This window comes from Simochromis diagramma, unplaced genomic scaffold, assembly GCF_900408965.1.
Source record: "Simochromis diagramma unplaced genomic scaffold, fSimDia1.1 OVJJ01000481.1, whole genome shotgun sequence".
NCBI lineage: Eukaryota > Metazoa > Chordata > Actinopteri > Cichliformes > Cichlidae > Simochromis > Simochromis diagramma.
In genome coordinates this window covers 2477390-2499714 of record NW_024386898.1, presented here as the reverse complement: position 1 = coordinate 2499714, position 22325 = coordinate 2477390, and the positions used below count along the sequence as shown (strand labels likewise).

At 40.3% G+C, this 22325-nt stretch overlaps 1 protein-coding gene across 1 annotated transcript in view; it reads left to right on the top strand.

Moving 5' to 3' along the window:
* Positions 1-21671: 21671 nt before the first annotated feature.
* Positions 21672-22325, top strand: part of wdr11 (WD repeat domain 11) — a 60548-nt gene continuing 59894 nt past the window's right edge. The window contains exon 1 of the mRNA XM_040034468.1: positions 21672-21880. Within this exon, the coding sequence (XP_039890402.1) occupies positions 21795-21880 (86 nt within the window). The 5' untranslated portion in view covers positions 21672-21794. The remainder of the gene's footprint in view (positions 21881-22325) is intronic.

Genomic DNA, 22325 nt, shown 5'->3' with positions numbered 1-22325 from the left:
AGGCCTGGGTTCTGGTGGGGATGTGATTAAACTTTTTCTTTGTCTTTTCCACTCTGTTGCACTTTATCTTACTAACCTTCTCCCTACTGCCACCCTCGTGTCTCTTCCCTTCTCCTCCCTTCCCATCACCACCTCAGGATCACTGCAGTGGAACCTGCTCTCATCTCAGCAGTAAGGATGATTGATTAGCCATCAGCAACCAGGCTCATCTACTCTTACCATTACTGCATTGCTGCACTCTTGCTGCTCATTTTTAGGGGCTAGCATTGGGGAGAGCAGGTCGCTAGAGCCCAAAACACGGGTGTGACAGACTCACATTTGATCCCAATGATATACAAATCCTCTAATTTTGGTGGTGAATCCAGTCATGTCTCATCTACTGTGACAGAGTTCAGTCATCTTGAGCATCCAGACGACTCCTGTTATGTGTGATAAAATGACACATTCTTTAAGATTGTACTGGAGTTAAAAGGACAGAGCCAGGGCCTAGCTTAAGAGCCTTTTAGAAATGCACTCCTTTCCATTAAGCTGACATCATCTGAAAGGGTCAAGTTTGTGTCTCTATGCACACCCTCTTTACTTTACCATAAAAGCTGTGATGAAATGTTTGCATATTACATGTAATGTAAAGTCTGAATGCATGCACTCTGAATGCAATGCACACTAAGAGATTGCCTTTGGTGCATCTTTGTTAGTTGCTCGTTTAATATTATTAAAAGGCATGAATGTTTTCGTGGAATCCCCTTCAGCAATATGAGTAGTGACCGGCTCTCAGTCTCACTCCAACCAAACTACTGTCACAGCAAACAACAGCTGCAAGTTAAACAGACTTTTCATTTTAAAAGCTTTTCGGTGCAAACAGTGCAAAGATTCTTCTGAACACTTCTGCAAAGAAAACAGAAGAAACACAGATTCTGGAGGCACATGTAGACTTCTCCAGTATAACCAAAGATTGAAGACCAGCTGGGACACAATGACCACTGACAGTAAACCAACAGAAGAGAATAGACATGGAATATGACTTCAGACAATGGTTACAATATGATGATATATGTAATTGACTATGTGCTACAATATATCTGTGAAGGTTCTCAGTCATCCAGGTCATCGTAGTCTATGGAGATTGGAAAGAAAAGCATCTGGACTTCTAAGACATTTCACTTCTCATCTGAGAAGCTTCTTCAGTTCTAAGAGTAATTGGTGGACAGTTCCAGATTTTAACCCTCTCAGGCTCAAATTAAACTTTTTGTTGCTAATGCACAACCAAGTCCTGCAGTGGTACTTCTGAGTAAAAAAAAAGCATAAAATATGTATGTGGGGTAATCAGGTTGTTAGTTTGTTGCAAATCGGCAACGCCTGCCTCGAGAGTGTTAAGCCGTATGGGAGTGTCCCCAAGAGGGTCATGGACCCCCTATTGGTCCTCTACCTAATCACATGAGCCAAGGTCTCTACATTAAGTACTGCCACTTCATAAACGCATGGCACAACATAGAAGAGCCACCTCGATAGGACAAGACTTAGTGGTTCATCTACATCTAAAGGACAAAGGTCACTCTTCCGAGGATGCCAGTTTTCACATTTTGGACAGAGAAGACAGATGGGTGAAAGAAGCCATCTATGTTCACTGTGAACGACCATCTTTGAACAGAGGCGGTGGATTACGACACCAACTGTCTGCCACCTACAATCCAGTTTTGAGATCCCTTCTCAGACACCTTAACGCCCTCTCACATCCTGGGCCATTTGACCACAGTAAATCACATGATAGGGTGGGGTTCACTGTTACACCCCGGCCTAGGCAACCGGCGTGCAACGTATGAAAATAAAAATAAGAAAAAAACACACAAGAAAAAAACTAAAGCTCTCCACCAAAATCCCAAAACGAAGGTGTCTCAAACGAAAATATTAACAAACCCATTCACAGCTATTTACAACAGACTATTTATTTGCAACAAAACACCAAACTATTTACAACACGGGGGGAGATCACGACCATGACCAACTGACACACAGGGCTTAAATACATAGAAGGAGCAATCAGGGAATGGACCACAGGAGGGAAACACAGCTGGGGCAAATTAGACCTGACGAGACAAGGAAACGTAAACTGAACACACTAAGATAACAACAGACCTTCAAAGTAAAACAGGAAACACATGACAGTCACGCAAAAACAAAACACTGACAACACCGAAACGTAACATTCACCCAAAACGATGGCTGATTGTGACCCACACCTGTTTTCACACGTTGGCTCATGTGATTAGGTAGAGAATCAATAGGGGGTCCATGACCCTCTTGGGGACACTGCCATTGGGCTTAAATCTGGGACTCTCCACCAATTACTTTTAGAACTGAGAAGCTTCTCAGATGAGAGGTGAAACGTCTTCAAGAAACCTAAAGAAGTCCAGGTGCTTTTCTTTCCAAGCTTCTTAGACTGTGCGCTACAATGCTCAACATTTAAGGAAGAATATAATGCTGGTATGGAACACAACTCGTTAAAAAAGGCTATTTTCTAGCTGGCTGTAGTTGATAACTGAATTACTGGTGTGCCTGTGGAGGATCAAGGCATTATGCTGTGACAGTGTAACATAATAGCAGATAGTAGGAGGAAGCCTGACATTAATCTTGGAGGCTCTATTCTAAAGCTTTGCTGTTGGTTCACCGATTAAAGTAAATTATTATAATAGAAGAGGCAAAGAAAGATGGTACAGAATGAGACTGTCAACGTTCTAAATCCCAGGATGATGTTTAGAAAAAACAATGTTTTACTTTATGTTCACTGCCAATTTTGCCAATGCCAATTTTTAAAATGAATGTTTTCACCAACATAGGAACATGACCATCTATGTGGTAAATAAATGTATACACTGTGAAAAATAAGCTATTCTGGTGTTCTCTGGTAAATGCTAATCAATCAGTATAGTCCTGGGCTGTGAGCACAGGTCTCGGTAAAGCGCACGGGGCCCTGATGCAACCCTTGTGAAGTCCATTTCCGACGTTTTTTGTTAGAAACATACACAACTAGCCAAACTGGAGGTCACTTTTGGTTACCGTGGCACCGTACGTTGTATTCCTCCTTGCACAAAGCAGCAAGTTCTGGTTCTATTGTTGGATTTATATCTTTTTGCGGCCCTGTCCACCTTTCCTCATGTAACAATCTGTCTTCTGGTACCTCTACCACACTGTGACTGTGCTGGTAGATACAGCAAACATTCTTTGCAATGTCATGTATGACTGTGCTGTCCTGGAAAAGCTGGACAACCTGTAAAACCTGAATGTGTTGCAGGTAAGATCTCATGCCATCATTTGTAACAAAGATACCAACAAGGCAAAAATTCAGTCAGCAGGAATAAAAATAAATCAAAGGTTATAGGGTGATCTTTTGTTGAGGATAAACATGAGGTATATCTGTTACCAGCTATAACTGAATTGAAACAATTTTGCTGTGTGCAACAGGCCGAACGTCTTGTTGTATCTCTTTTAATAGCTCCTGAGAGCACTTTAATTTGTATGCCAAATTTTGAAATTGCACATTGTTTTCATTTAATTCGGTTTCAGGTGTTGTCATTAAGAATGCTGAAAGAAGGGCAGCTGTGTTATGTTGTGGTTTATTTGTTAATAGAATTAAATGATGGAGATGAGAAGCTGAATGCCTCTTTGTAGTTTTACAATGTGAAAATGTGGTCCTACAGTAGCAGTAGATGTTTTAAAATTTTTAAATGTTTTTGAAGATAAATATTGTGTGACTCAAAATGTAGCAATTTGTGTTATAGTAATATCATGATGTTATTTTTAAAAGTTAAAGCTAATATTTTAATAATTGTAACTTTTCCAAGGTTTGCATCCAATAAATACACATGACCTGATGAGAAATCATATCTTAGTAATTAATTTGTACGTGATATGATCTATAATTAACAGTATATTGCTAAAATAATTTCTGGACATTTGTGAAAATGTAAATCCATTAGATTTATATGTGGGAATACCTTTTTAACAGTAAAGATCTATCAAATATACAAACTTTTCATGCAAAAATCCTGTATATAATATATATAATCCTGTTCATATAATTAAAAATTAAGATAGATTTACTAGTTTTACATTGGTACTTTTTTATTGATAGTATCATGTTATTATATTAAATGTGAGCTAAATGTTCAAAATATTTAACATAATATTACCTAATAAAATTCAAATAATAACAGCACTTTTCTGTAATTTTAAGCCTGATAGCCTGATTATTTGTATTACAGGTGTGCTTGACTGTACTATTAGGGAAACTTTGAGTTTAATTATTTTTACACGTGTAAATACCTGTCATTTAACCTAAAATATCCACAGAAATACCAGCTATCTCAGGTAAATTAAAGATACAAAACTATTTCAATTACAGAAAATTAATGTATCCTTACACACTGGTAAGTTTTTATTATTTTACAATATTTTTCTGCTTCTCCAGCTGCAGGAATATTTTATATTTTTTATGATTTTCTCAGTTTACGGTATACAAATTAGATAAAATGTGTGTATAAATCATATTAAATTGGGGTCATGCACTCCCAATTAATGTGATGGGTTTTTTTTTTTATAAGCATGTAAGAGAAAGTAACTGTGGTATGATACATTTTATTCCTGAAAAAGTCAAAGGCCATGAGCTGCCTCTAAAAAGGCTTCCAGGCTGCTTATTCCTCTCCTGCTCCATGCAGGCAAGTTGTTGATTTTTTTGCTATTTTGATTTTCAGCACATTGGTTAAACCAGACAGGGGTGAAAAGTAGAAAGAGAAAGTTTCAAGTTCACTTTCCACCAGGCAGTGAGATTTCCAATTATAAATATTCTTTATGTACTAAATTACACCCAAGTCATCTTAGAGTAATTTACATTCTTGACACCGTAATATAGGAAGAAACCACATCTCTTTGAGCAAGCACTTGACAATAGTTGTGACCATATAGACATTTGATTTGATTGGTTGTGTTACAAATCATGCCGAATATTGAGGCCAAACAGTAATTTAAAATGTGTGTCACATAAGAAAACTACAGTGTCATCAGCATCTAGAAATGTACCTGCATATGCTGGAGTATTAAAATATCATTAACTGGTACAGGAGCTTATATACGCAGTCCAGAACATCTTCCACTTTCTAACTGTCCACACTGTGATTCATGCAGTTAGCCTTAAGGTCTTTTCATCTGCATTTGGCCTGGCAAAGACTACTGTGCACAAGAGAGCACAGAACACAGAAGTTACACGAACAGCCTGAGGTGAAATGAAGAATTACTTTTACTTTTACTACACTGAGCAAACAGACTTACTTAGTGTTCTTTCACCTTCCTTCGCCTTTTTGTTTATTTCACATTGTTCTGTTTTCTTACTCCCTCAATCTTGGAGTGAAACACACAGGCTAGAACACCACAGTTGTGCCAAAGAAGTGGTCAGTTGATATTGAGCTGCCATGCATTCCTGCTTTTAGAAACTAATCAGGCTAAATTAAAATTGGGATAATTAGTACATAATTCTTCCCTCGTCTTATATGGAGTGCTTCTAATTTGAGTCCATATATGCACCACTGAATATTTGGTTGACTATAATTTATGTTGGAGGAGGCTTCAAGTAAAGAAAGTCCAACAGTATATTACTGTGTAGCTAAGATCCAATAATGAGTGTCTGGCTGTATTTTTGGCATCACCCCCTCATCCTTTTAAGTAGTCAGCCCTCATCTTCCATGATTCTCTGCATGCTTTTCTTTTACTTCTCCCTTCAATCTGACTTTCACTTTCTATTATGTTCAGTCTCATTCTAATTTTACTTTAAATCAATATTCTTTATTATTATGAAGCCTGCATGATCAGCACTGGAATGCAAAACATGTTACTGAGATAAAGAACATTATTTCTCTCTTTTTCTTTAGGCATCACTCTTTATCATCATTATATCTTTCAGGGAAATGAATTATTCAGCTGCACCCCTGGTAATAGGATCTTTATTATAGTCATTACCAACAACTATAGGGATGGAGTTATTCTTTTGTCTTAGGTGTATGCAGCAAGATGACCGAACATGATAAAATCAGTTCAGACCATCCAGCTAAATCACCTCATTAGGAGGACAGATAAACTCAAATGAGTGAAACTGCATAAATTTAAAACATGTTCTCAAGGTTCTAAAAGAGTTTATCACAGCTGTATAATTTGTCTCCAAAAGCAATCAAGTATGCACTGATGCAAGAATGTACCCCCCCCCCCCCCACCCCCCCAAAAAATAATACTTGTTATAGTGGTGATTAGAGAATGATTTGCATGACTTCAAGACATCTAAAAGCTTATCATGTTATTAGTGATTCGTAGGCTTCACGTTAAGCTACTGAAATATTTGGCTTTAATGCCCTTTATCATCCTCACACTTCTCTTCCTTGCTGTAACTAATAAGCCGTGGACTTTCATCTGCCCTGCGTCTCGAATATCGTCTTACTGTTTCACTGAAACACTGCACAAGGTTTCCTTCTTTTTGTTTGCACATCTCTCGGTAGAGAGCGGTTTTCTTTAACAGTGTTTTGTGTCCAACCGTCCATCACCTTGTCATTTATTAGACGTTAATAAAACATCAAGAGGGAGACCGCAGCCAGAATGGTAATGGGCTATCTTGACAGCAATATTCAGCATATGTGGTTTGTGTTGATGAGGCATCAAGTGTGGCCAGGGGAGCGAAAGAACCACTTAACGTTTCTCTCGGGGTCAGGATTACGTGACACTGAGCTACCACTACATTAAGCATTCTTATCACAGTCTCCGAGATATGACATAGACAAATATGGGCTTTAGGTCAGGGTGCGGTACATCATTATCGTCATTGTTTGTAGGGGGGGGGGGGGGGGTCTTTTGTTTCTTTTGGCCTTGGTCATTGTGTGAATTCAGTTTCATCATTCACTTTCTTATTGCTCAGTAATGACTGACTTATTCCCTCTAATATTGAATGGCTTGAGTCTGTAAATGATGATTGTGATGGCTGCAGTTACAGCCACATGTATTGGGTAATATCTATCAAACATCAGCGCTACAATAGACTTATACATAACAATATTTATATTTTTCTTTCTTTAAGTATAGGATTTAATTTACAGGGTAATAAAGAATTGGCTTTAGTTTAGAATTAATTTACTTATACAATTACATGAAACTGTATTCTTAAATAAGTGTGTACATTTTAGGCCACGCTGTTATGTGTGTTAATCTTTCTTTATTTTCTGAGTTACCTCAGCAGCAGCTTCTCCCAGTCCCTCAGTAGATGAGCTAACAGGTGGAAAAGGGGCGGAGCAAGCCTATATGGAGCCCTGTGGGTCATACCACAACTCTGGATCATGGGGGGGGGAAATGGAATTTGTTATGTTGGTTTCGGTTAGGTTTGCGTGTGTTCTACCCCTTTTTGTGTCTTTGCGGGCTGATCACCCACTATTTAAGTTTTCCCTTTGTCTCATTTAAGTAGGTCAGTTTGTTTGAGTTAGTAGTATTGTTTGTTACCAGCTTTTAAGTAGAGTTCTGTTACTTTGACTTCTTTCATGGGTACAAGATTTAGATTCTTTTGTATAATTTAACCAATTTTATTGTGGGAGGTTACATTTTATTGGACTTAACCTGTACCTTCTTACTTACTTACCCCACGGTCCATCAGAGTGATTCAAATGTTTTAATGGCAAGGGTCATTCTTTGGTTAATTCAGCACCATTCCACTCATAATTCCAAATAGGAAAGAGAATGATCATACTCCTCTCAAATCTATAATATGGACCCATTTTTCCATCCATCCATCTTCATCCGCTTTATCCGAGGAAGGGTCGCAGGGACAGCAGCCTAAGCAAAGAGGCCCAGACCTCCCTCTCCCCAGCCACCTCCTCCAGCTTATCCGGGGGAACACCAAGGCGTTCCCAGGCCAGCCGAGAGATATAATCTCTCCAGCGTGTCCTGGGTCTGCCCCGGGGCCTCCTCCCGGTGGGACATGCCTGGAACACCTCACCCAGGAGGCGCACAGGGAGCATCCTTGTCAGATGCCCGAACCACCTCAGCTGGCTCCTTTCGATGTGGAGCAGCAGCGGATGGCCGAACTTCTCACCCTATCTCTAAGGGAGAGGCCAGCCACCCTTCGGAGGAAGCTCATTTCTGCCGCTTGTATCCGCAATCTCGTTCTTTCGGTCACTACCCACAGTTCGTGGCCATAGGTGAGGGTAGGGACGTAGATCGACCGGTAAATTGAGAGCTTCGCTTTTACACTCAGCTCCCTCTTCTCCACGACGGACCGGTGCAGCGTCTGCATTACTGCAGCTGCAGCCCCAATCCGTCTGTCGATCTCCGGCTCCCTTCTCCCATCTCTCGCGAACAAGACCCCGAGATACTTGAACTCCTCCACTTGGGGCAGGAACTCATCCCCGACCCGGAGTGGGCACTCCACCCTTTTCCGGCTGAGAACCATGGCCTCAGATTTGGAGGTGCTGATCCTCATTCCCGCTGCTTCACACTCGGCTGCGAACCGTTCCAGTGCGAGCTGGAGGCCCTCACCCGATGAAGCCAACAGAACCACATCATCTGCAAAAATCAGAGATGAGATTCTGAGGCCACCAAAGCGAAAGCCCTCCGCCACTTGGCTGCGCCTAGAAATCCTGTCCATAAAAATTATGAACAGAACCGGAGACAAAGGGCAGCCCTGGCGGAGCCCATCACCCACCGGGAACGAGTCCGACTTATTGCCGGCAATGCGAACCAAGCTCTTACAACGGTTGTATAGGGATCGAATGGCCCGTAGCAATGGGCCAGACACCCCATACTCCCGCAACACCTCCCACAGGACACCCCGAGGGACACGGTCGAATGCCTTCTCCAAGTCCACAAAACACATGTAGACTGGTTGGGCAAACTCCCATGCACCCTCAAGTATCCTTGAGAGGATAAAGAGCTGGTCCAGTGTTCCGTGACCAGGACGAAAACCGCATTGTTCCTCCTGTATCCGAGGTTCGACTAGCGGACGAACTCTCCTTTCCAGCACCCTGGCATAGACTTTCCCAGGGAGGCTGAGGAGTGTGATCCCCCTGTAGTTGGAACACACCCTCCGGTCCCCCTTCTTAAAGATAGGGACCACCACCCTGGTCTGCCAGTCCACGAGTACTGCCCCTGATCTCCACGCAACATTGCAGAGGCGTGTCAACCAGGACAGCCCTACATCGTCCAGAGCCTTCAGGAACTCAGGGCGGACCTCATCAACACCAGGGTCTCTGCCACCAAGGAGTTGTTTAACTTCCTCAGTGACCTCGCCCCCGGAAATTGGCGGGTCATTCCCCTCATCCCCAGACTCTGCTTCCTCCTCGGAAGAAGTGTCAGTGGGATTAAGGAGGTCCTCGAAGTATTCCTTCCACCGCCTGACAATTTTCTCAGTCGACGTCAGCAGCGCTCCGCCAGCACTATACACAGTGCAGGTAGAGCACCGCTTTCCCCTCCTGAGACGCCTGACAGTTTGCCAGAATCTCTTCGAGGCAGTCCAAAAGTCTTTTTCCATGGCCTCTCCGAACTCCTCCCACACCCGGGTTTTTGCTTCAGCCACTGCCCGAGCCACATTCCGCTTGGCCTGTCAATACCTGTTGGCTGGCTCCGGAGTCCCACAGGCTCCTTCTTCAGCCTGGTGGCTCCCTTCACCTCTGGTGTCCACCATTTGGTTCGGGGATTACCACCACGGCAGGCACCAACCACCTTGCGGCAGCAGCTCAATGCAGCAGCTTCGGCAATGGAGACGCTGAACATGGTCCATTCGGACTCAATGTCCCCAGTCTCCCTCGGAATGCTGTTGAAGCTCTGCCAGAGGTGTGCATTGAAGATCTCGTGGACTGGGGCCTCTGCCTCTGTTCCCAGCACACCCTCACTACGCGTTTAGGTGCACCAGGTCTGTCCAGCGTCCTCCCCCGCCACCTGATCCAACTCACCACCAGGTGGTGATCAGTTGACAGCTCAGCCCCTCTCTTTACCCAAGTGTCCAGAACATATGGTCACAGGTCTGGTGATACGATTACAAAATCGATCATCGACCTACGGCCTAGAGCGTCCTGGTGCCACGTGCACTTATGGACACTCTTATGTTCGAACAAGGTGTTAGTTATGGCCAAACTGTGATTAGCACAGAAGTCCAATAACAAAGCACTGCTCGGTTTCAGATCAGGGAGGCCGTTCCTCCCAATCACGCCCCTCCAGGTCTCGCTGTCGTTACCCACGTGAGCATTGAAGTCTCCCAGCAGGACAACAGAGTCTCCAGGTGGAGCACCCCCCCCCCACCAGGGACTCTAAGAAGGCTGGGCACTCCGAACTGCCACTCGGCGCATAAGCACAGATGACAGTCAGGACCCGTTCCCCGACTCTAAGGCGCAGGGAACATACCCTCTCATCCACCGGGAAAAACCCCAACATACCGGCAGCAAGCCGAGGGGATATTAGAATACCCACCCCAGCCCGCCGCCTCTCACCAGGGGCAACTCCAGACTGAGACAGAGTCCAGCCCCTCTCCAGGAGACTGGTTCCAGAGCCCAAGCCATGCGTAGAGGTAAGCCCGGCTATATCTAGCCGGTACCTCTCAACCTCACGCACTAACTCAGGCTCCTTCCCCACCAGAGAGGTGACATTCCATGTCCCTATTGCCAGTCTTGGCAGCCGGGGGTCAGTCCGCCAGGGCCTCCGCTCCTGGCCGCCACCCGGCACACAATGCACCCGACCCCTATGGCACCTCCTGCGGGTGGTGGGCCTGCGGGGGGATGGGCCCATGTCTCCTCTTCGGGCTGTGCCCGGCGGGCCCCATGGACTAAGGCCCGGCCACCAGACGCTCGCCCTCGGGCACCCTTCCCGGGCCTGGCTCCAGGGCGGGGCCCCGGTAACCCTATCCCGGGCAGGGTAAACTGTTCCCTCGATGTTCTTTTCATAAGGGTCTTCTGAATCGCTCTTTGTCTGGTCCCTCACCCAGGACCAATTTGCCATGGGAGACCCTACCAGGGGACAAAAGCCCCCAGACAACATAGCCCCTGGGATCCCTGGGACACACAACCCCTCCACCACGATAAGGTAGCGATTCAAGGAGGATTCAAAATGGACCCATTTTTTAAAATTATTATTATTATTATTATTATTATTATTATTATTATTATTATTATTAGTCCACCACTAACCATGAGAACAATGTTTGGCTGTTGTAAATCCAGCACTTTTATCTGGAGTCTCTCACATGGGTTCATGTATTTTCATATAGATGATTCAGGTTTACTTAAAGCCTCTCTGTAAAGTGTACTGCACACTTAAGCAAGTCTAAAAAAAATCATCTTAGCCTATTTAATATTTGCGCTTTTGATCATATCGGTTGACCTTCAAGAATGGCTACAGCAGTCTGCAGAGGTATCATGGGAATTCCGATTCTGCTGGCTTTAAAAGTCTGGAAATTGCTTTGACAAAATGAAACACCGTGCAATAGGAAATTATTTACTGTAGGCCCAAATAATCCTATGAGGTGAAGAATGAAGACTTGGAGTTCAATATGTAAATGACTTTTGCAAATGTATGGGTTTTTTTTTCTTTCTTTTCAGACCACGGAACACATGCATACAGCAACAATGTAAAGCCATTGGTAATATCCTGGAAAAGCACCATCACCTCCTAATTTGCAGTCAGATGTAGTTCAGACACTTTTAACACTCTACAGAGATGTTGCACAAATACATAGGCTTCATTTGCATTCATCTGATGGAAATTACCTTGGTGTATGGGTCATTTTGGACAATTCTGAGGTTGTAAAACATCTATGCACGCACTCTCTCTGTGGGCTTTCATGAAATAACGATGCTCAACGCTGAAGCTCATTATACAAATATATTTTCAGCCAAAAGCTATTTTCATGCCCGTTTCACTCTGGAAAGGGTGAAACTGATTCAGATGCAATCATATAGCAATTCCCTGAGGTTGTTAGCACCCTCGCTTTCCACAGGTCTAGGAGGTCAAATTATGTTTTATGACCTTTTTGGTTTATGTCATTATTCACTTTATACCCCTCCAGTCATTTTTTTTTATTCTGCTCTATTTATGATAAATAAAACATGTCCATCATGTATCATTTGCTCTATGTGAAGAAATTATGCAGTCAGATCATAAAAGGATGACTCATTTTGCTGTTACAAGGCAGTAATTTAGAATCAATTTCATACAAGGAGAGGTAATAGAAACAGGGCTGCAAATTACACCAACGACAATGCTATTACTATACAACTCATTCGGTCTTTCATTAATATTCATATGGCAGATGTTCAATTGCCTGGATGACAGAAGTAAATCAGGGATATCTTGTGGGGATCTCTCTTCCTAAAGTATGACATCGTAACTCATCCTGACACCCAGCACTGAAAGCATCAGATGAGACAATTTAAAATATGGAAAAAGAGTTGTGAACGCACTCACAGGAGGTACAAGTCAAAGGCTTTGTCTGTTCGTGTGGATCAAAAATGCTCCGTAAGCATCGACAATGAAGTGTGCTAAGACGTGACGTAGTAAAACGTTAACTTGAGCACACCATATGGACTGCTGCGGTTTAAGAGAAATCAATGAGAGTTTTATGACCCTGTTGCCTCCGCTCGATTGTTCTCATTCCCCGTGCTCCATGTGGTTGCAGAGGGAATTGTGCTGACGGTAAGACAAAAAGGATGGCAGAAGGAACGAGAAAAATGAGAGCATATGGGCACTAGAGGAGAAGCTTCACCTTGTGATTGATTCTGTGATTTCTGAAAGCACACATGATGGGCATGGATTTTGTTGTGTGCCATTTATAAATTAGGAAGGATAAAGTGGAGAAGAGTCACATCATAAGCATTTTGGTTTTGTGGCTCAAACATTACCTCTGTTATTTCTTTTTTAGTTTTACCATATTTTTCTATACAGTATTTTACTGCACATTAAACACGGTTAAATGTTTCAAAAGCAAATATTGCTGTAAACAAATCATATTACGGTGCAATATTACATTGTGTGTATCCTTGACACTTCCAATTCACAATGATATTTTGGTGGAGGTGAGTAATATTATGTTGGCTGTTTTTTTCCCTTTGTAGTGGAAAGAATGTCACAGTGATAAGAAGGTCACAGCCTTGTTTGTAAGGTTAAGAGTTTTTCTGTGAATTTTGAAACGATCACAAACTACAAAAAATGACTGAAATTTCTGAAATATGTGAACACTTGAACCTGTGTTGAACATCAAAAAACGATTGTAATGTACTGTAGCTGGACCGAAGCATAAACATTTCAGAAATATGTAGAAAAAATGGGTGTATGTGTGATGTACTATTCAGTACGCATAACATTATGACCACCTGGCTAATACTGTGTCGGGCCGTGTAATGAAGGTCATTGCTTGACCGGATTAACATACATGAAAATATTTGATTTAATAATTGTCATTATTTCTACATATTTGATTTGATGTTAATAAAGGCTAGCAAATGTGATGTGTGTGTAGTTTACCATCTTAGGTTAGCATGCAACCCCAGAAAAATGACATGGCTTGAGGGTCAAATTAGCAGCTGTCTATAAAAGGCTTCCAGTTGACAACAGAGGTTGTTGGAATTATGTCTCAACGCTGGGCTGTATGTTTGTGTTATGTTTTGGAATTTGTTAATGTAGGTGAACAAACACATGGTTGATCTGCACTAGACCCCTTAAGGTGTGATGTGGTATCTGGAAACAAGACGTTAGTGACAGATTCTTTAAGTCATGCTGTAAGCAAATACTTGTCAGGATGGAAGGCATCACATTGCCTTGGCTGGGGTGTCTTCTTCCCATAGTGTATCCTAGTGTAAGGAGTTACCCAGGTAAGTGATGCACACACACACCAGGCCATCCGTGTGATGTACAAGAAAACATGATTCATCAGACCAGGCCACCTTCTGTCATTGCTCTGTGGTCCAGTTCTGATGCGCTTGCCCATTGTTGGTGGTCGACGATGTACAGGGGTCAGCATGGGCATCTTAACTGCTCTGCAGCTATGCATCCCCACGCGGTTGGGTATATTCTGACACCTTTCTGTCAGAACCAGCATTAACTTTATTTGAAATTTGAGCGATAGTAGCTCATCTGTTGGATTGGACCACATGGGCTAGCCTTCACACATGCGTCACTGAGCCTTGGCTGTCCATGACCCCGTTGCTGGTTCCCCGCTGTTCCTTCCTTGGACCACTTTTGATGGATACTGACGTATGCAGACTGGAAAAACCTCACAAGAGCTGCAGTTTTGGAGATTTTCTAACCCGGTCACCTAGCCATCACAGTTTGGCTCTTGTCAGGGTCACTCAAACCCTTATGCTTGCCCATTGGCTTTGAATGCATCGACTCTGAGGAAAAAAAATGTTCACTTGCTCCCTAATATATCCCACCCACTAACAGATGCCGTGATGAAGAGATAATCAGCGCTATTCAGTTCGACTCTCAGTGGTCATAACATTATGCCTGATCGGTGGATGTCTTGTTTGTTTAGTCTCCATAGTGCTTTTTTCCCAGATTGTGTGTGCTCTTTAACTGCAGTAGATCAGATGTTAACATTCATTAACATCAATCACAAATAAAATAAATAAATAGAATGGAAAGCCATCTTCTCAGCAATTTGAAAGTGTAATGTCCATTAAGCTGCAGAGAACATTTGGTCTCTATGACTAACATTAAGTTACGCCAAGCTGGTGGTCATTCCAAGTCAAGACCATAAATGTTCTCCAACTTTTTACCTCATACAAATCATTGTATTCTGCAGTAATGAGATGGGAGTCACTGAGTTTGTGTGGAATAAATGTAAAGTGCTTACTATGCATCAATAAGAGAAAAAAAAAAACTTCTCAGCACGTTTTGAACACTTTCCATTGGACGAAAATTAGAAGGCTAGATGGGCAGCGGAAATAATGGAGATATTTCACAAGGCTTATGACCAGCACTCAAGCACACTCAGAGCACTCAGGCTCTAATTGAGTTTTTACATGACAAGAAGTGTGATTATTCCTGCTCTCCATTTTCATTTAAGGATCTTCATTACATACCACTGCCCCAGCAGACCCTTTGCCTTAACAAAGAAATGTAAAGGTTGCAAGAAGAAAAATAAGTGAAAGAAATAAACAGCTGATTTATGACCTTTCAAATTCTCAAATTATTCCTGTCCTGTTAGAAATGCCTGATCAAACAGTGCCTTTCCAGTTTGACCAGGATAGACCTGAAGTGAACAAGTAGGTTTTATTCTAGCAGAATAAAAAAACATTAACAATGTTTTAGCTATAAAAAAGAGGAGAGAAATAAAAAAGACTTGTGGTGAAAAGAACTCTTCTCAACAAAAACAACAGCATCAGTCATTTCAGAAAAAGCTCAAACATTATTTGTCACTGTTAGAGTTACACGCTTTGTACAGATTAAACAAAGCACACACATTGACTACAAGCTTTAGATGTTCTGGCAGGTAGATTTGTTACTTTTTTATGTTAGATAGAGTCAGACTAGCACTCTGTATGGCTTCTAGGCTTTCATGCTAAGCAGTTAACAGCGCTCTTGTAGCTGTCATGACAGATTTCCCCCCCCCAAAAAACTCATTGTTTAATGGCATATTTTTGGATATAACATTTGGATTGTTGTCTTTTTATTTATGTTATAAAAATATCTGAATACATGGCAATTTTAAATAAACCTAAAATGTGCCTGCAAAAACTGTACATATATCACAAAAATCATCCATTTAATATTACACAGTAGAAAACCTGAAGAAATTGTTTGACTACTACAACATATGGTGAAACGCAGCACAAATAAGGATGCACATGTTTCCCTGAAAAGGAATGTGCCAATGACGTCTTAGCTGTCCTGTACATGTTTTCAGACCATAAGCTGAACAGGATAACCATGAGCCAGCATTGGTTAAAAAAAAATAAAGACATTCTGCCTGGTTTGGGAAAGAGAATGAGGAATAACAATGGAATGAAGCCATATTGCAGAATATATTAGATAAGTCCAGAAGCAATTCATTAACTGTAAGATGCTTAATTAATCAATGCCAAGCAGCAGCATGAATTATTTTAAATTAGGATGCTGCCATGCTGCTGCTGTCCTTTAAAAAAAATCCAGAATGATGGTATGTGACTTTGCATCTGATATGAATTAAATAAATATGATAGAAAGTAATACATTTAAGCTTCTTAACTTCCAGGTTAAGCCTCACTATGGATGAAAATACTGGTCAAACTTTATTCAGATGAATGCATTTAACTTTAATCTAAGTGTACTTACTTAGGTTGTGCTATATGTACTGTGTGTCTGCATATTAAGGAGTGTTTTGCACGCATTTTTTTCATTTAATCATTTGGAGTTGATTTTTCTGAGTGTGGTACACTACTCTATGACAGGTGCAAAGACTCATGGGAGTTTTAATGTTTAACTCTGTGTCCTGAATTTAGCAGTGCTGTGATCATTATTTCAGTAATGCTGGGCTTAGACTTTGATTCTCATGAACATGTGATGTGTTTTCCAGTGTTTGAGCTGCCAAGAACTGTAAAAGCTTAGCTATTAATAGGCCACCATGACTGAGACTCCTTGATCAACGTTCTTGTTTTGAGCTTGTTGTTCAAATGTTGACAAAACCAGCATTGCTATACTGCAATTTTGTAATGCATAAGGTACATTCATTTTGCAAACTTTTGCAGATTTTGATCCTTTACCACATTCAATGCAAAAATGTAAATAATGTATAAAACTCACTAAATGATTATACATTGCATTTCATTTATAATTAAATTGTTCTCTTTTGCAATCATGTCAAAAGGAAAGTTTTCACTACAGTAAGTACACCCTTGATAGTTTAGTAGCAGCCAGGTGCTGCTGATCAAATAAACTTTATTAAATATGAGAAGAAAAATATGTGCAAGTTCTGTCAGTTTGCTGTTCTGGCGCTTTCATGTGTGTGTTAATACAATGTCCCAAAAACCCAAGGAGTGATCATCCTAGCAAATTCACCCATTCAGTGCATTTCTCAGGAATGTTAACATTTCAAATGTACATGACAGTGCACTTGGAGAAAGATTGAAACACGGTGGTGTTTGTGTTGAATAAACATTCAAGATATGATTTAAGTACCAGAAATCAGCTTTAACTCACTGTTTTATATAAAAAATGTTGTAATAACTTTATTAATTTATGAATGACAGACAGTTTTATACATAGTTCCCCATTTTTAGAGCTCCAGAAGTCGTTGGACAGCTGACTGGCAATCAGTTTTATGATCAGATGAGGCCTATTCCCTTGTTGTCCCCTCTGATTATCTAATTATGGAGATAGTATGGTATGGTGGTTTGAGCAGGTTGTTGGAGGGGAAAGGTTTAAAATGCTCCTCTATAATATTAACAATATTTTTTAAATGAACAAAAACATACATACATAAATACTAACAATGAAAAGAAAATTATATTTCAGTTAGAAATGCTTAATGGGATTAGACAGCGTTCCCCTAGATTTGCAAATGACCGGAAAATTTTCATATACTTCAAAAACTATTTTCATAAAAATCTCAACAATCTGTTAAGTAGATTTGGGGTATAACACAGCAAAAAGACATCAATTTTGACAGGCAGTCTCTCAAAATAAATGCCTTAGCTTCCCATATGAAAAGGTTAACTGCTTCTCCGAGCTGCAACAGAAAATGACTTTACAATGAAATACTGTCATAGCCCGTCAAAATTATATTCACAGTTTCTGTAATTTTAATATGGAAGCTAGGTTAATGTTGGACTGAAATCCAAAGTTGTGTGCCTCCAGCAGGAATAGAAAATATATGATAACTGCATTCCAGCTCAGCAGTGTGGCAGACCTGGCATAATTACTATTAAAAAGACAGATTTGTGGTGTGTACACTGAATGTGCAGACAGCCGTAACAGCATCCTGATGGACAGTCAAACATTTATAGGATGTAAGGTGAGATGCAATCTCGAGTAAACCTTCTCATAATTAACATGCAAATCAGAAAAAGATCTGGAGGGGATTGTTAGCAAAATCCAATAACAGAAAGACAAAGAACACTATTGTATATGTTCATTTAGTCTGTCTGCCGCAAAAAAATAATTAATAAACACAAATATTTCCCCTGTTCCTGGATCTGCATCACAATATGAAAAAGCTTGAAAATCTCATTGAGGTGCTGAAAATGTCAGAATTATAATTTCAATCAATTGTTGTAACAGTGTGACAACTCCCTGAGGAATATTTAGCCTAAAAAATAACAATTAGTTCTCTGGTAAAAACACCATTAACAGTACTGCATTTGCAGCCAATGAGCCATAAGTAAATTAACAGTTACCCTGAACATTTAGTGCTTTTAAAAGTGCTTGACTATTAAACATGTCTTTTTTTTTTCTCCCCCACATCCAATGTTAGTGTCTCTACAGACGAAAGAAAAATGGGCTTCGTTGTGTTGTTGGAAGCTGTGTTTTTCAATATGTCACAATAGGCAAGTTGGAAAAACATCTTTCTTAAAGAAAATCTCTACTTCATGAGAATAAATCAAATGTTAATTAAAAAAAACCTTCAAGCCAATAAACTTAAAGTTCCATTGTATGTATTTATTTTTTATTTCAGTTCACTTGGACTCAGTATATGTTCTTTGTGTTGCACTGCAGGCTTTTTCTTTCTTCATCCTTCACTGAAGAATGAATCTCAAAACTGAAGGCCAACGTCTCAGAGGCTGGAACAAAACCCTCCAACTGAGAGAAGTTTTTTTTTTTTTTTTGCTTTTGCAGTTAATAAAGCAAATTAAGCCTCTTATCACAGAGCTTAAGGAGCTTACATTAAATAAGAATGAACCTGTGTAACTCTGTTTAGCCACATAAAGTGTAATTAAATCTGGCATATTGTATATTTCTGTGGCAGTTTTATGTACAAAGCTGAAAACAAATTCTTCTGATTATCAGTCAAACGCATAAGTTTAAGGCCTTTCCCTAATATAAGAATCTGCCAGGATGCACTTCATTCCCAGGAGGATGATATAGGCAGATTTATCCAAATATCAACAGTACAGATACCAATGCTGGTACTGGTATCAAATCGATGCTAGCACAGTAGGCTCAATACTTAATCAAAGGTCAGTATGTAGCCCACTGAATTGTATTAAATACTAACATTTTTTGGAAATGGAAAAAAATATACCTCAAAACCTACACTATGAAAAATTACTGTTGCATCTAATGTATTTATATAAACATACATTTATTGTATTGCCACAAAGTGCTTTAGAGACAAGTAGATTTACATTCCAGGTCTCCAACACACCCAGTGTCAAAATACACGAAAAGCTGAATGGTGTGTTTTGTTGTATTAGCTTATTATTGTGGAAGGTAAAAATCTCAGTGATTTCCTATTAAAATGTGAACAGCATTTTCAAATTAATGATCTCTGATCTCCTCTATAAGCTGCCTTTGTAGCTTAAACGTATTCATATCTGGTATTGGGGTCAGTATTGGTAGCGGCGGTTCTGGCTCTGTGTTTACATGGACTTGGATCACTACCAAAGTTTGCTGTATCACACAGCACTACCAGGAGGCACCACTGGTGTGTTCAGCACTATCAACCAGTGTGCCAGCTCCAGAGGGAGTACTGGCAAATAAAAGTCACAAAGATTTTACTCTCGAACTGCAGACACTTAAATGAGGTAGTTTATATTTCAGTTTCACAGCTTTGGTGGCCAGAAACCATTCACTGCACTCCCCTGTGTGCTGCCTCCAAGCCCATCAGACTAAAATATGATGTCACCATCTTCCTGCAGGATACTCTTCACACAGTGAGAAATGTGGGGTCTCTACTGAACATGCATCCCGAGGGGAAATTATATGAAGTTGCTGAGTTGCTGCAGTAGTTATGACACTGGTTGTTGTTAAATATTAAATAAGCCACTAAACTTAAGCACTTTATTGGAGTACATAAGTCATTTTTGAAAACACAAAACATTTGAGGCATTTCATCATTCATTTAACTCATATGACATTAAAAAGAAAACAAACAAGACGAGTATTTGGGATAGTTTATGTATTTAATCTGGTGGATGCTAAATTGTGAATAAATTGCAATTGAAAAGAGGATAAAAATGTTTTCAGTGACATTTTATAATCGAACACCAATTAAAGCAGAACAATAATAATTCCCTAGTTACTGGGTACTGGATGCTTCCACTTCAGGTTAATTTCACTTCATTTCCACTGGGGGATTGATCATTTCAGTTACATTTTTATTTACACAAGAAGTCAGTTGGCAGCCAGCCTTTAACGCTGTATGCCACAGTCTAAATCAGGGCCCGGGGCCACTTGAGGGCCACGTCACCCTTACTTGCAGTCCGTATAATGGACCAAATTGTATGATAAAATATATAATACAATTTGGCCTTTGAAGTTACTTTTGTTCTTAGGGAGGATTTGTTTTTTGTTGAGTGCAGGGTTAAAATAAGTTATTTAAAAAACAAAAATTTGTCTGCATATTTATTTTGTTAAATATGAACAAAATTATAGCAGAAGTGCTGCCACGCATCTGGCCAGACACAGAGTACCAATGTGAAAGGATTAAGTTTGCTTGTTTGTTTGTATGTTTTTTCGTACTACTTGAACACTAAAGTGGCCATCCAATAAGATGACAGTGCCAGCAGTGGCCCACAGCTCATTTAAGTTTGAGACCCCTGGTCTAAATAAAATGAGCCTGAAAAAGTCACCGGTACGTGTTCACTGGTCAAATCTGAAAAAACAAACCCCCCAAAAAAAACAAAGAATAAAAAATTGTATGTCTGTCAACTTTGACCCAAAACAAGAGTTTACCATTGGAAGTTACACATTAAAGTTATGCATTACATACCACCATCTTTGCTGTTACCAAAGTCTACCTCAGATTTCAGTTCTTTTATTGTCATGCCTCTCCATAAATATTATACTGATTTTTATTTTTTGTGAAAAACTGTGAAAACAATGCATAGTTTTCATCAACTGTTTCTCCTTCTTTAGTTTTGGATATCTCTCCCCCACATTGCAAAGGGACTCCATAGTGTAGTGGTTTGTACACTCACCTTACATGTGAGACACCCTTTGAAGTTGTATCAGAAATGGCAACTCGCATGAAAATATGCCCAAGCAACCAGGCAACCCTCTGCCAATAAGCAGCTGAGAACAGCTTTGTGGTATAATATGTATGTATGTCTGTCTGTCTGTCTCAGCTGTGAAACTGGTATATCTTCTGTGTTATAAATGCAGCACTTGGTAAAGAAAAATGAAAGCAGCTGTTTGTGTGTCTGTTTGTTTTGAGGCTTATTCACTTTTGTATTTTAGGCAACTTTTGATTTCATTTCATTTAATGTATTTTATTATTTTATTGACTTATTTTTATTATTATAATCTTGGGAGGATTAAAACAGTAAATGTAGCCCGTATGTTTTTCAGTTACAGTATTTACTGTAACTATTATTTACATATATTACAACTTTTTTTTTGTTTTGGGTTGTTTTTTTTTTTGCTTCTTTTTCGTTTTTTCTCTCTTTTTTTTGGCGGTGGTGGGGTGGGGGATAGTACTGATGTATTCAATGCGGAACTTTGTTGCTGGAATTTGTTCCTACACGGCATCCTATTTAGAAACACCATTTCACTTCCTGTTAATATTCACAACAGAGCCGATACAGATAAGCTAATTAATTTTAGCAGTGTTTACTCATTAAATGTTAACGTAGCAGAAATTCTTAGGAAGAGCAATGATTCCTTACACCGTCAACATTAAACTCGCGGCTCGGACGTTAACTGGCACTCTCAATTTGCAGAATAAAACCGCCGTAGATTGGTGAGTACCGCTTCTCTGCTGCTAGCATAATTTGGTTAATTGAATACGCGACTGACAGATAACGTTAAGGAACTGATGTTTGCATCGTGTCAGTTTCGTGGCTTGTCTTTATTGCTGTATGTAAAGTTGTCAGCGTGAACGGCCACTGATAATTTGTCATTGAGCCCACAAACATGCGGGGTATATATTTCTTGTGCAATGTCATGTGACATTTTGTCGGGCCTGATGAATTTCTAATGCCTCATCCTCCACAGCAATCCAGCAGAGACTGTCAAGGCAGTCGGACTCGCGTGATCAAACTTTAGATTAGAGCAGCATAGTGCCAAAGTTTAATTTCGCATACATGAACCTAAATATGATACATTTGCTTCTAAAGCTATTTTTGCTTTTCACCAGACATATTTAAAAAGAGAACTGTCCTTATGAATATTTAACTTTATGTACG